Here is a 12,743-nt window from a genome sequence, read left to right as displayed (position 1 = left end):
AATCACTATGGGACAGTGGAAGGCACAGGAGGTGGGGGTGATAGAAGGGATGAGAACAGAGAAGGGAGCATCCCAAAAGCATCCCGAGTCTGCTGAGAGCTGGGGGGGCCTGGCTGTGGGGAAGGCAGAGTTCAACACTGAGATGTTTCTGGGGAAGCCTCTTCAAGACCTGGTGACCAGAGGACGAGCCAGCTCTGAGAGGCAGGCAGCGGGCAGTGCCCTCGACCCCAGGGGACATTCCTGTAGTGCTGGGCTCCTCTGCACCTCCCTTTCTCAAAAAGAATGGGTGTGCCTGTGGGATGCCCTTCCCTTCCCTCTTTCCCTGGACCCCGGTTCAGGGTCGTGGTCAGTCCATGGCTCAGGTGGATCCAGGGGCAGGTGCACCTGCCCGCAGCCAGCAGGGGGTTCCTTCTCAGGTAGGGTTCTGCCGGCAGCAAGGCCAATTCTTCACTGCACTGGGGGGTCCATAGGGCGGCCATAGGGCTGACTTCATGTGGAGAGTCCTCTGAGGCTGGAGCTCAAGACCCCAAAGAGTGAGCTCCCACACAGCCAGGTGGAGCCATGTCCCCTGGGGTCCCTCAAGCTTGGGGTCCCCTGGGGTAGAATCTGAGACCCTTCATCATGTGCCCACCCCACTATGTGCCCCACACAGGCCAGGGGAAGCCAGGCTTCTACTCTGCAGGATGGCACAGACCCCCTTTTAAAAAGATTTATTTGTTTCTCCCCCCTGTTCCTCTTCTTTTTAGGGGGCACCGGGATGGGAACTTGGGACCTCTCATATGGGAAGGAGGGGCCCATTCGTTTGAGCCAAGCCCCCTACTGCTTATTGAGTCCTTTCTTGGTCTCCTTACTGTGTCTCTTCTCTGCGTCATCTCCTCGTGTCAGCTCGCTGTTTTACTCATCTTCTTTTAGGAGGCACCTGGAACACAACCCAGGACCTCTCATGTGGTAGGCAGATGCCCAGCTGCTCCAGCCACTTCCGTTTCCCCACAAGGAGGAGTGTGGGCCTGGGGGGTCTCTCCCTGCAGAGCTGGAACTCATTCTCGGAGAGAGGTAGATCTCCTCACCAGCCTCTTCCCAGCACGTCTCCTCCAGGGCCCAATGGCAAAGGGCCCTGTGCATCTGTCCCTCGTCCTTGCAGAGGGGGCAGAGCAGGGCCTGCTGGGTGCTGGTCCCACCAAGGTGGGGAAGGAGTGGAGGCAGGACCGGCAGCAGGTGTGTGCTCGGGGCGTCACTGCCACCTCTGGGGAACCCAGGCAGGCAGGGCAGGTGCCCCCTCCCGGCTGTCCACGGTGGGGGGACCCCGCGGGCTTGGCGGCGCCTTCCCAGGGCCCTCAGCCTCTGGCTCCCTCCCGTGCATAGAAATCCCCTTTCCCTGAAACCGAGTCACTTTCAAACAAGTCACAAGGAGAGGAAGAAGCGATAGCAAGGCGGCAAGGCCAGGGGGAGCCGCCTGGCGTCCCCGCCTGCTGCGTGGTCACGCTCCGGGGACCTTGAAGTGGCCAGCACCCCAGTGCCTGATCCTCTCCATGGATTCTCAGGCCCCTTCCGGCCCCTGGGCGGGGAGAAGAGCCTGAGGTCGCAGAGAGGGGGGTTTCGTAGAGTCCCTGCCGGGGCACAAGGGGCTGGAGAGCTCGTAGTGGACCCCCTTCCTGTCTGCGCGAGCAGCAGAGCGTGGACTTCGGAATGGGACACGCAGGTCAAGTCCAGGTGCAGCGGTAGGCGACGGGCTTCCGGAGACGTTGGGGTGGGGACTCCATCAGGGGTGTGTCGGCACATGCAGGGATTGAGCATCGCGCCCCGCCCCCCTGCTTTCCTCGTCTCCCGCATCTCCCCGCGCTGGCCTTTCCTTTACTCTCAACACGGCCACCGCCCCGCGCCAGTGAACACTGGGGGTTCAATTTTACTTCACTGCAGTGGGGAGAAGGTGAGAAAACCTCATGCAATTCATTCATGTGGAAAGAAAGAAAGAAAAAGACAGAAAGAAAGAAAGACGGAAAGAAAGAAAGAAAGAAAGAAAGAAAGAAAGAAAGAAAGAAAGAAAGAAGGAAGGAAGGAAGGAAGGAAGGAAGGAAGGAAGGAAGGAAGGAAGGAAGGAAGGAAGGAAGGAAGGAAGGAAGGAAGGAAGAAAGAAAGAAAGAAAGAAAGAAAGAAAGAAAGAAAGAAAGAAAGAAAGAAAGAGGAAAAGAAAGAAAACTCAGACAAAAAAGAATAAACAGATTTGGCCATATTTATGCGCGGCTTAGTATTTTCTTTTTTTATATCTGATCTGCCAAGAGCTCCTTGACACAGGTGATGCTAACTGAAAGGCCAGGTGACTTTCCCAGGCCACAGAGTGGAGAGCAGCAAGGCTGGGACAGGCCAGGAGGATGGTCAGATGCCAGGTTCCTGGTCTCCTGCCTGCATCTGCATCTGTGGGGAGAACCCAGCTCCTTCCACTCCCATGGACCAGCCCAGCGCCCTGTCTTCCCCTTTTCACACAAAGTGCTGAGAACATAAGCTCCCCCTCCCACCCTGCCTGCCAACCGCCCCCCCACCCCCACCCCCCAGGAATGCAGGCTCTGGAGCTTGGATGTACCATACTTAAGCATGGGAATGTGGCAGGTCTGAGTTGAGATGTGTCCTGGATTCAAAGACTTAGCACAAACAAAAAAGAATGTAAATTTTATACTGATCACATGTTGAAATAGCATTATGGATACTTTGAGTTAAATAAAATGAATCATTAAAATTAAATCAACCCATTTCTTTTTAATTTTACACTTGGCTACTAGAAGTTTAAATCTCACACATCGCTGGCATCTTATTTCTATCCACGGCCCTGCTCTGGAGACCCACAGACCTCCCTGTCAATTACGGTCCCTCCATCTTCCCACTTGTGTCAACTTGGGCAAGCTAAGAAACCTCAATTATAAAATGGAGAGCCTATGTACACCGACATTCCAGAGTAGCAGGGGGGGATAACTAAGTGCAAATGCGGGCAGTGCTTCTATAGTGAGGTACAGAATCGGCGTAGACAAATGCTGGCCGTTTTTGCTCTTCTCCCTCCTCCCCAAGCAGGGCAAAATGTGGAGCCTGAAGGGGCCGATGGGGCCCTCCGCGGGGGCATCTGAGCCTGCACAGCCGGGCATAGCGTCTTATCTGGCCCCCCAGGCTCCCTGCCCATTGGCCGGTGGCCCTGGGCTGGCTGATACGCCAATCTCCCTGGCGACAGCCGGTGGCATTGCCAGGAGCCTGGGGTGGCCCTCGTCCCCTCGACACCCCAGAGAAGAGCGATTTCCCTCCACCGTGGGCGGCAGAGAGCCCAGCACTTCCTTCTCTGTGAGTTTCTGGGGGGGGGGGGGGGGGGGGGGGGGATGGGAAGGAACGGTGACCCGTCAGGGATGGGGGCGCAGAGGGACTGACGCTGCCCTGGGATGCGGGTCCCCCGTCCTCACCCTCCTCTGCTCTTTCTCATCTCCACTGTTGGCAGGTGTGTGACTCCTTTCAGAACGCGGGCGAGGTGACGGCGGCCACCAGAGATGCACGTGGAGGCCTTCCCTGTGCGCACGTGTGAATGCGTGAGTGCATCTGTGTGAGTGCGCGAGTGTGCAAGTGTGTATGTGCGTGCGAGTGCGTGCGCGAGTGTGCAGGTGTGAGCGCATGAGAGTGTGCGTGAGTGCGCGAGGTCATCCTGTGTGCGGTGTGCCTGTGCCTGCGCGGGCGCAGCGTGTGAGCGCGTGGCCCGCTCCTTAGCCTGCCCGGCCCTCGCCCCGCAGCCGAGCGTGCAGGACCAGCCCGAGGACCCGGCCGGAATCGGGCCCCTCCCGGCGCGCCCGCATGGCCACGGCGTCCTCCGTGAGCAGCCTGGCCGAGGAGGTCACCTGCCCCATCTGCCAGGGCGCGCTCAGGGAGCCGGTCACCATCGCCTGCGGCCACAACTTCTGCCGCGGCTGCCTCACCCGCTACTGCGAGCCCGCGGGCGGCCCCGACGCGCCCCGCAGCTGCCCGCTCTGCAGGGAGCCCCTCGGCCCCGGGCGCCTCCGGCCCAACTGGCAACTGGCCGGCGTGGTGGCGAGCCTCGAGCGCCTGCAGCTGCTGCCCGCGCCGGGCCCCGAGGAGCAGGCCGTGTGCCCGGAGCACGGCGAGAAGCTCCACTTCTTCTGCGAGGACGACGCGGCGCAGCTGTGCGCGCTGTGCCGGGAGGCGCCGGAGCACCGTGCGCACCGGGTGCGCCACCTGGAGGCCGCGGCGGGGCCCTACCGGGTAGGACCGGGAGCCGCTTCCCGGGGTGGGGCTGGGTGTCTCCTTACGGTTTTCCTGGGTGTTCTGTGTTGCATCCTTGCGCGACACACAGTAGGCCCTCAATACGCGCCTCTTGAATGAGCGGATGAAGGAAACGTGAGTGTGGGGTCTGGGCATGTATCAGGGGTGGATTGCGGCGGTCCGGGTTGGGTTTTGCGTGTCTGCGGAGGGCAAGGGCAGCTGTGTGAGTGCTAGTGCTTGGGAGAGAAGAGCGCTGACAGCTACGAAGTGCTGTGGGTTCACATCCAGTGGTGTGTGCTGCGTGTAGCTGTGCTGTGTGCTTTATACTCTTGTTTTTCCTTTTTTTCTTTATTTTTAAAGAAACTTTAGATCACATAAATGTTACATGGAAAGCAAAGGGTATTCCCATCTAAACCCCCACCCCTACTCTGTTGTTCTTTAGGACAGACAGTTGTCTAGGAGTGTGCGGATGTGTTAATAGTTAACTAGCACTTTGTGAGTTCTACATGTATTTTTGAAATTACACATATATGGGCGTTAATGGGTATGGACCTGTTTATGTCCCTAACTCTATTTCTAGAGCTAATAGTTGATAAAGCATTTTATTGATGGCTTTGGCATTACCCGAGTTCTTCTCACTCCAGAATCACATGCAGATGATTGATTTGTTCATAAGGGAGGGCTGTTACTTGGACTCACTCCCTTTGGGACATGAGCATAAACTTGGAATAATTTCAAAGAAAGGAAGATCATAGGTTCAGAAGCTCAGGACAGATCCCCGGTGTCACTTACCAAAGACAAATATTAGGATCCTCCCCTGGAGAAAGGAAAGCTTGAGTGGAACCTGAGTCCTGGCCTCTGATGGCTCCGCATCAGGGCAGGCTTGATAGACATTCTTGGGGCACAGATCAGGAAGAACAGGACCAAAGAGCACACGCCATCCAGGAGGAGTGAGGTCCAGGCAGGGTCAGCTACGGCCATGGTTCCTTCCTGGTTACACAGAGGGTGGGGTGAGATGACACCTCCAACAAATAATATCTTAAATATTTCATGTTCTTTCTCCCCAGGAACAAATTCAGAAGTGTCTTGACAGTCTGAGGAAGGAGAAAGAGGAGATTCAAGCAATCTGGGCAAGAGAGAGTCAGAGACTCCACGTCCTCCTGGTGGGTCAGCTTCCCTGCCCCTCCCCTCCATCATGGCCCATGGCATCCCTGAAACAGGGGCGAGAGCTCACTGGGCCTTGAGGCCATTCTGGGCTTGAGTCCTGACTCCAGCTGTAATGAGCCAAATGACCTCAAGTAACTTGCTGAACTCAGTTTACCTATCTGTGAAATAGAGATTGAAAATAGTCACAGCCCTTAAGTTGCTGTAGAAATTGGGTAAGGCTGTGCCTTGGAGGAGTTGAGTGCTGTGCCCCTGGCAAGCACTTATAAAAGGGTAGCCTGTCCCTGCCACTTCCCCTGCCCTCCTCAAGCCCCATCCCTTTGGGAACTTCCAGCAGATGCACCTGAGGCAGCACCTGGAAGTGTGCCCCAGGAACAGGGGTCGGTAGGAAGGGAAGCATACTACAGTGACAAGTCTGGTTTAACACTGAACCTCGGGATGTGGGTCTGAGCAGGAGGGAGATGGGGTGAAGGAAGGAAGAAGGGAAAGAGAGGAGGAGAGGAGGGATGACTTTTGGCTCCACCCCTGCCCTCAGACTCAGGTGGCTGTCAAGAGACAGAAGGTGGTTTCCGAGTTTGCTCATTTGAGCCGGTTCCTGGAGGAGCAGCAGAGCGTGCTCCTAGCCCAGCTGGAGGGGCTGGACCAGGGCATCCTGCAGCACCGGGAAGAGGTCGACCTCCTGGCCACTGGGGAGATCTGCCGGTTCAGCACCCTGATTGCGGAGCTGGAGGAGAAGAAGGAGAGACCAGCAGCAGAGCTCCTGACGGTCAGCCTGGAAGCCTGCCCCTCCCTGTGCCCTCTTGCTCTAGGAGCTCCTGCACTTTTTCCTTTCCTAAGCCATCTCTGCTTTACTCAAACACCTCTGCACCTGAGGGGAAGAGGGACCATAGGGCCAGCAGGATTGAATTCCAGTCCATGCTTCCCCAAGAGCCCTCTGCTGTTTTCCTCTCTGGCCTCAATCTTTCCTTCTCACCATCCCTAAAATAGGGAAGGTAATTTACTTAATGACCTCGCAGAGATGTCTTGAGGCTCCAGCGATACAATGGAAGTAAAAGTAGCACTTTGGAAAGTATCAAGTGCTGTGCAAACAAGGGGCAAGTGGTATTTACAGTACAAACTATTTTCCATAACCTCAGTTTCCCTTCCACCCCCTGGGAAGTTCATCCTGGTGTATTTTTCTTCCTGGCACTGTGGGAGGGATTTTGGGATCCAATAAGGCACCAGGAGGGCACTGTGGTTTAGGGCAGCACTCTGCACTGGGGAAACAAGACCTGGGGGTGAGCCTGTACATCTCACCAGCATGTGCAGGTCAGGCCCCCTGGGTCTTTAAAAGAAGGGGGTGGACTGCGTGTCCCTGAAGTGCAGTAACCCCTGACACCTGGTGACTCCAGGGAATGGGTGACCTCCCCTCACCCAGGGCCAGGACACTGGTCTAGCAGTGTGGTTTTTGTCTTTTCAAATTATAACGCAAGTGGGAGTGGTGACACCTGCATCTCTGCTCTCTCTCTCCTAGGATATCAGAAGCACTCTGATAAGGTAAGCAGTGAGTATCTCTCTTTTCTTTTCCCACAAAGATGCACCACACGCACCTAGCAATTGCCACACATATACACAGCATTGTCACATCAAGGACATAGAGCCACCTGTGACCCTTCACACACCCTATCCCATCCTCAGTGCAGCCACAGATGCCCCCAGCAGGGCCCAGCAGTGGACAGTGGGCCCGTCCTGGAGGAAGCAGTTCCTGTGGGAATGGCACTTCCAGTTAGAAGGTGGCGGCCAGCTGAGGCTGGGGCATCTCGAAGAACTCCCAGATCTGTCATTTCTGTGTCCTTAGATGTGAAAACAGAAAGTGCCGGAAACCAGCGGCCCTGTCCCCTGAGCTGGCCCAGAGCATTCGGGACTTCGCGCAGCAGGCCCTCCCGCTGCAGAGGGAGGTGAAGAGGTTTCTGGGTAAGGGGCAGGGTCTCCCCCCGGGCACAGCAGGTGGAGCCTGCTTTCAGGAGCAGCCTCTATGCCTCTGTGCATGGCAGGGCTGCAGCCCTCTCTGCCCCTGGTTTCCTTATCTGCAGGTTTTAAATAAAATCTGCCTCTCAGCATGAGATAACAGTAAAGAGAAAGAGTATTTCCAGAAAAAAAATAGTTTTGAAGAATAATTAAATAAATCTGATCAATAGGCATTGAGCAATATAAAGGACAGTGGTGACAAATCGGCCATTCTCAGCCATTTAATCCATGGTAATCCATGGTAATTTTTGATGGTGAACTCTGTTGGTTATTCTCCAGCACGGTGTTATCTTCGTCCTCTGGAAGCTGCCTCTCCCCTCTCCCCTTGCCTTCACTCTGCTTCTGGGCTGGATGCTCTTTTCCAAAACGAGAAGTGGGTAGGGCAGGGCGGGGCGGTTTAGGATGGAAGAGCCAGGAGTCTGGCTCTCGCCTGCTGCCCACACTGTGAGCTCCTGAGTCCTGTGCTGATCTCAACGACCCGCCCCAGGTCCAGCTCCTGGAATTGCTCCCAGCGGCCTGTAGTGAAGGGACTTTCATGCCAATCAAAGGCCGACTGTGAGCACCCAAGGTATTGGTGAGAAGAATGAGGAGTCAGAGCCCCGTCCCCTCATTAGGTGGACGTCTCTGTCACACATACCACGTCCTGGGCTCCAGGCACAGCACTGGGGACCCAGGGAGCAAACAGACAGGGTCTGGCCCTCGCCCACCCCACCTGCTGGACCAGAACCGTGTGCTTTCCCCAGGGCTCCAGGGGCTCCTGCTGTGCTGAGCTTAGAGCCCCTGCCCCGAGCTCAGCCTCCTGTTGCCCTGTGCCCGCCCCTCCTGGGCCACGGTGCCTCCTCGCTAAAATGTTCTGTGGATCCGTGAGACCAATGGAGCCTCACCCTGTGCCATTTCCTCTCCACAGAAAAGCTCAGCGTCGAGCTGGACCACGAGCCAGGTCAGCAGCCACCTGGGAGGCCGCGGGGCCCAAAATGGGGAAGGAGAGATGACCTCGAGGGCTGCACGGGCACCGGGATGCCACTTCTATGAGCACACGCACTTGAACACGCACATGCACATGCAAACACACACATGGGGCTGCATGGGCATCGAAATGCCACTTCTATGAGCACACGCAGTAGAACATGCACGTGCACACACATGTGGGGCTGCACAGACACTGCAATCACTCCTCTGTAAGCACACGCACATGCACACACACGCATGGAGTGGGGCTGCCTGTCCCACACGCCTGGCCCGTGACCTGCTCCTCTGAGGATCTGCTCCTCTGGATCTGCTCCTGCTGAGGACACAGGGACTAGATCAGAGTGGAGCGAGGTCCGTCAGGACAACCCCAGCTGAGGAGCCCCTCGCTCTGGGTTTAGGATCAATTTTTGGGTTCCAGGAACCCAGACCCCCTCTTAGATACAGCTCGTGGTTGGGGGTGGCCTGGGGAGGGGATGGAGGGAACCAGCATAACCACACAGGCCATGCCCCTTCTTAGCCAGAGGCCCTGGGAGCCACACACCCCAGAAGGGCCCTCTGACCCATGCACATGTCTGAATTTGGGGTTTCTCCTGACATGTGAACACATGTCTACTGACATCCATGTCTCTTTTGGCTACCCCCATGGCATGTCTGTTGATATCCATGTCCCATTGGCTTCCCCATGGCATGTCTGCTGACATTCTTGTCTGTTTGTCTTCCTCATGGCATGTCTGCTGATATCCCTATCCCTTTTGTCTTCCCCCACAGCTCACCTCACTCTGGACCCTGAGACGTCCCACCCCAAGCTCCTCTTGTCTGAGGACCACCAGCGGGCATGGTTCTCCTACAAGTGGCAGAACTCACCGGACAGCCCCCAGCGTTTCGACAAGGCCACCTGTGTCCTGGCCCAAGGCGGCTTCTCAGGGGGGCGGCACACGTGGGTGGTCAGCGTAGACTTGGCCCACGGGGGCAGCTGCACCGTGGGTGTGGCGAGTGGAGCCGCGCGGCGCAAGGGGGAGCTGCGGCTGCGGCCGGAGGAGGGCGTGTGGGCGGTGAGGCTGGCGTGGGGCTTCGTCTCGGCCCTGGGCTCCTTCCCCACTCGGCTGGTGCTGACGGAGCAGCCCCGGCAGGTGCGGGTGTCCCTGGACTACGAGGTGGGCTGGGTCTCCTTTGCCAACGCAGCCACCCACGAGCCCATCTACACCTTCACGGCCTCCTTCACGCAGGAGGTCTTCCCCCTGTTTGGGCTCTGGGGCCGAGGGTCCAAGTTCTCGCTGAGCTCCTGAGGGGCTGGAGTTAGCCCCGCTCGCTAAGGGGTCAACCCAACCCCAGGGCACGGAATTTCTGGCTGCATCCCCTGGAGACTTGGAGGCGAAATCACTGCTCTAGAGGACCCAGGTGAGAGCCGCGTCCTCCCCGCAGACGGCGCCCCCTGCTGCCGGTCGAGAGAGTTGGGGGCTGAGCCGAGGACCCTCCACCCGGGGACGGGACGGCAGGGCAGAGCGTCCCGGGAAAGGGGTCGAGGAGACTGAACGTGAAGGGCTGCAGGGCGCCCAGGAAAGCGCAGGAATGCAAGCCCGGCGGGCGGGGGGGGGGGGGGGGGGGGCGGCGCTCCAGGCCCTGCCGGGTCAGGGCTTGGGTCCGCACTGGCCCGCCGCCCGGGGGGACCTGGGGAGGGAGTCTGGGGAGGGGTCTGCTGCGACCTCACAGTGCAAAGTCGTGCTGGGACCTGGAGAGGAAGAGGGGCAAGGACGCGGGGTGGATTTAGCTGGAGGGCTCTGGAGGAGGGGCTTGAGATGCCCAAGGCTGGGCCAAGGGCGCGAAGGCGAGAGGACAGCTCTGGGGCTGTTGGCGAAGTATGAGCACAAGCAGGAGAGCTGGCCCGAATTAAATGGAAATAAGGAGGTGGATCCGGGAAAGCAGAGGTGCCTCCACCCCGCAGGCCCCTCGTGGGGCGCATGGGAAGTGCTCTGCAGAGCACCAGCTAGCTGCCAGCCCAGGGCAGTGAGGGACTGTGTGTGCCCAGTGCTCCCAACACTGGGAACAACGTTGTGGATTTCTGATAGTATGTTAGGGAAAAATACTATTTCATGTCATTTTAATTTGCCTTTTCTTTATGTAACATTGAACTTCTTTTTATGTTTTAGAGCCATGTTGTATTTCTTTCTCCGTGGAGTGTCTATTCATTTTCTTTGCCCCATTTTCTAGTGGATAGTTAATTTCCTGTTTTCATTTGCAAGAGCTCTTTATACCTTAGGGAAATTAGTCCTTTGATTCTGATGGTAATTGTAAATATGCTTTCTTTTTCTATTTTTGTTTGGCCGATCCTTGATATTGCTTTTTTTAAAATAAAATTTTATTGAAATACATCATTCATATATACACAATAAATGCATAGTAAAATTTATGAATTTACAAAACAAACTTGGAAATCATCATACGAGATTCCCATATATCTTCCCACCACCAATACTTGGCATTATGTTAAAAAATTGTTTTATGAACTATGAAAGAGCATCATCAAATATTGCTACTAACTATAGTGCATAACTTACATTCAGTATAGTATTCCCCTATCCCACCCAATTATTAACAATTTAATTAGTATTATGTATTTATTATCATATAGGAGAAAACATTCTCATATTTGTCCTGTCGACAACAGTCCATCATCCACCACTGGATCCCCTGTGTTATACAGCCCCATGCTTTGTACAATCCATTCAAAGTGTATACTCAGTGGCTCTTATTTTCATCACAGAGTTGTGCATTCATCACCACAGTCAATTTTAGTATGTTTTCCTTACTCCAAAAAGAAAAATCTCATATCCTGTTATACTCACTATTGTTGTCGCTTAGCATTGTAAAATTATCTTATTGCCAATGCTGCAAATTATTTCAATAGTACTGTTAACTATTATTTATAAATTACATTAGTTGTAATTTTCCCATGTATCACCATGACCATAACACACATATTTTTGGGAGGAGGAAGGATGGTCTTTCAAGCCTGGCTTGTATTAAATTTAAGGCCCTCAGCACTAACTACAATGAATAACAAAGTGATAGTTCAGGGAGTCTTGGGGGAAGGATGAAGAGAAGAGAAAATGAAGTGGAGAGTTGCTGAGGGCATGGTGTGGAAGTGATGGGAGGTGCTCAGCCCAACTCAGGGATGTAGTCAGAGGAGAGACTGGAGGGTCCTGAAGAATCTTCTTAGAGGGCCCAGGAGTGCTTGAGGAAGAATACTGAGTGATGAAATGATCTCTATCTTAGTCTGCTACAAGGTGCCGAAAGCAATAGGCCAGAAATGGGTTGACTTTTAGAAGGAGGACCTATTAATTTAGAGCTTTCAGTTCAAGGTCATGAAAATTGAGGCTTCAGCAGGTGAGTCTTTTCTTCCTGAAGACCAGCTACCAGTGATCAAGGCACTGTGGCTCCTGGGCTCTGCCTCCTCCAGGCTTCCTTGCCCACATCTTCCTGGTATGTGGTTTTCTTTCTGCTTCTGTGCACACAGATTTCAGCTTCTGGCTTCCAGGGTTTTCTCTCACCTCTGGGGCTTTCTCTGTGTCTCTCTCTGTTTTCATCCATATTCATTTATAAAGGACTCCAGTAAGAAGATTAAGATCCACCCTGGCCCACGCCTTACTGAAGTAACCTAATCAAAAGTCCCTTAACTGAAGTGACCAAATCAAAAGGTCCCACCTGCAATAGGTTCAACCCCCAGGGATGGATTAGCTTTAAGGAAGTGATTTTCTGGGGTCCATCCAGCATCAAACCATCACCCTGACAAAAAATACAATAATTCTTTTTCTTTCATCTCAGTATTTATACTTATTATTTCTTTTTCTTTTATTTAATTGCCTTGGACTTCTAGTGTGAGCTTGTTAGAAATGAAGATAGCATATTTATCTTATTTCTGATTTTAAAGGGATGCTTCTATTTTGTCATTTAGAATTAAATATGTTAAATTTGATGTTTGATGTATGATTGTAGCATGTTTTTTAGAGGGCAGGAAAATCCAATTCCTAGTTTAAAATGGATATTAAATGATAGCAAGTGATTTTTCTACAGTAATTGAAATGATCATGTTTTTATCCTTTAATCTGTTAATCTGGGAATTACATTCATGAATTTTTTTAAATTTTTGGGTTCCTTGGATAAACTCTGTTATTTAAAAATACTTTTGCTGGATTCTGTGTATTATTTTATTTTGGATTTTTGTATCTATGTTCACAGGTAAAATTGGCTGAGGGATTTCCCTTCTCTACATCCAATTTTAGTATCAACTTTATGCTGGACCCCTAAAATGGCTTGAGAAGCATTCTCTCTATTTTCTGTAATACTTTGTGGTGAGGGTT

General features: G+C 53.8%; 1 protein-coding gene across 1 annotated transcript; it reads left to right on the top strand.

The window, feature by feature from the left end:
- The first annotated feature begins 3,242 nt into the window (after window positions 1–3,242).
- Window positions 3,243–12,477, top strand: LOC101446791 (tripartite motif-containing protein 10-like). The gene is made up of 8 exons (XM_058285412.2): window positions 3,243–3,321; window positions 3,473–4,245; window positions 5,313–5,408; window positions 5,945–6,175; window positions 6,923–6,945; window positions 7,247–7,362; window positions 8,324–8,356; window positions 9,154–12,477. The coding sequence occupies exons 2-8, from the start codon at window positions 3,820–3,822 to the stop codon at window positions 9,669–9,671; spliced, it is 1,443 nt and encodes a 480-aa protein (XP_058141395.1). The 5' UTR covers window positions 3,243–3,321; window positions 3,473–3,819; the 3' UTR covers window positions 9,672–12,477.
- Window positions 12,478–12,743: the final 266 nt, after the last annotated feature.

The sequence above is a fragment of the Dasypus novemcinctus genome, chromosome 22 (assembly GCF_030445035.2).
Source record: "Dasypus novemcinctus isolate mDasNov1 chromosome 22, mDasNov1.1.hap2, whole genome shotgun sequence".
In the NCBI taxonomy this organism is placed as follows: Eukaryota; Metazoa; Chordata; class Mammalia; order Cingulata; family Dasypodidae; genus Dasypus; species Dasypus novemcinctus.
This window is presented reverse-complemented; position numbering and strand designations above follow the sequence as displayed.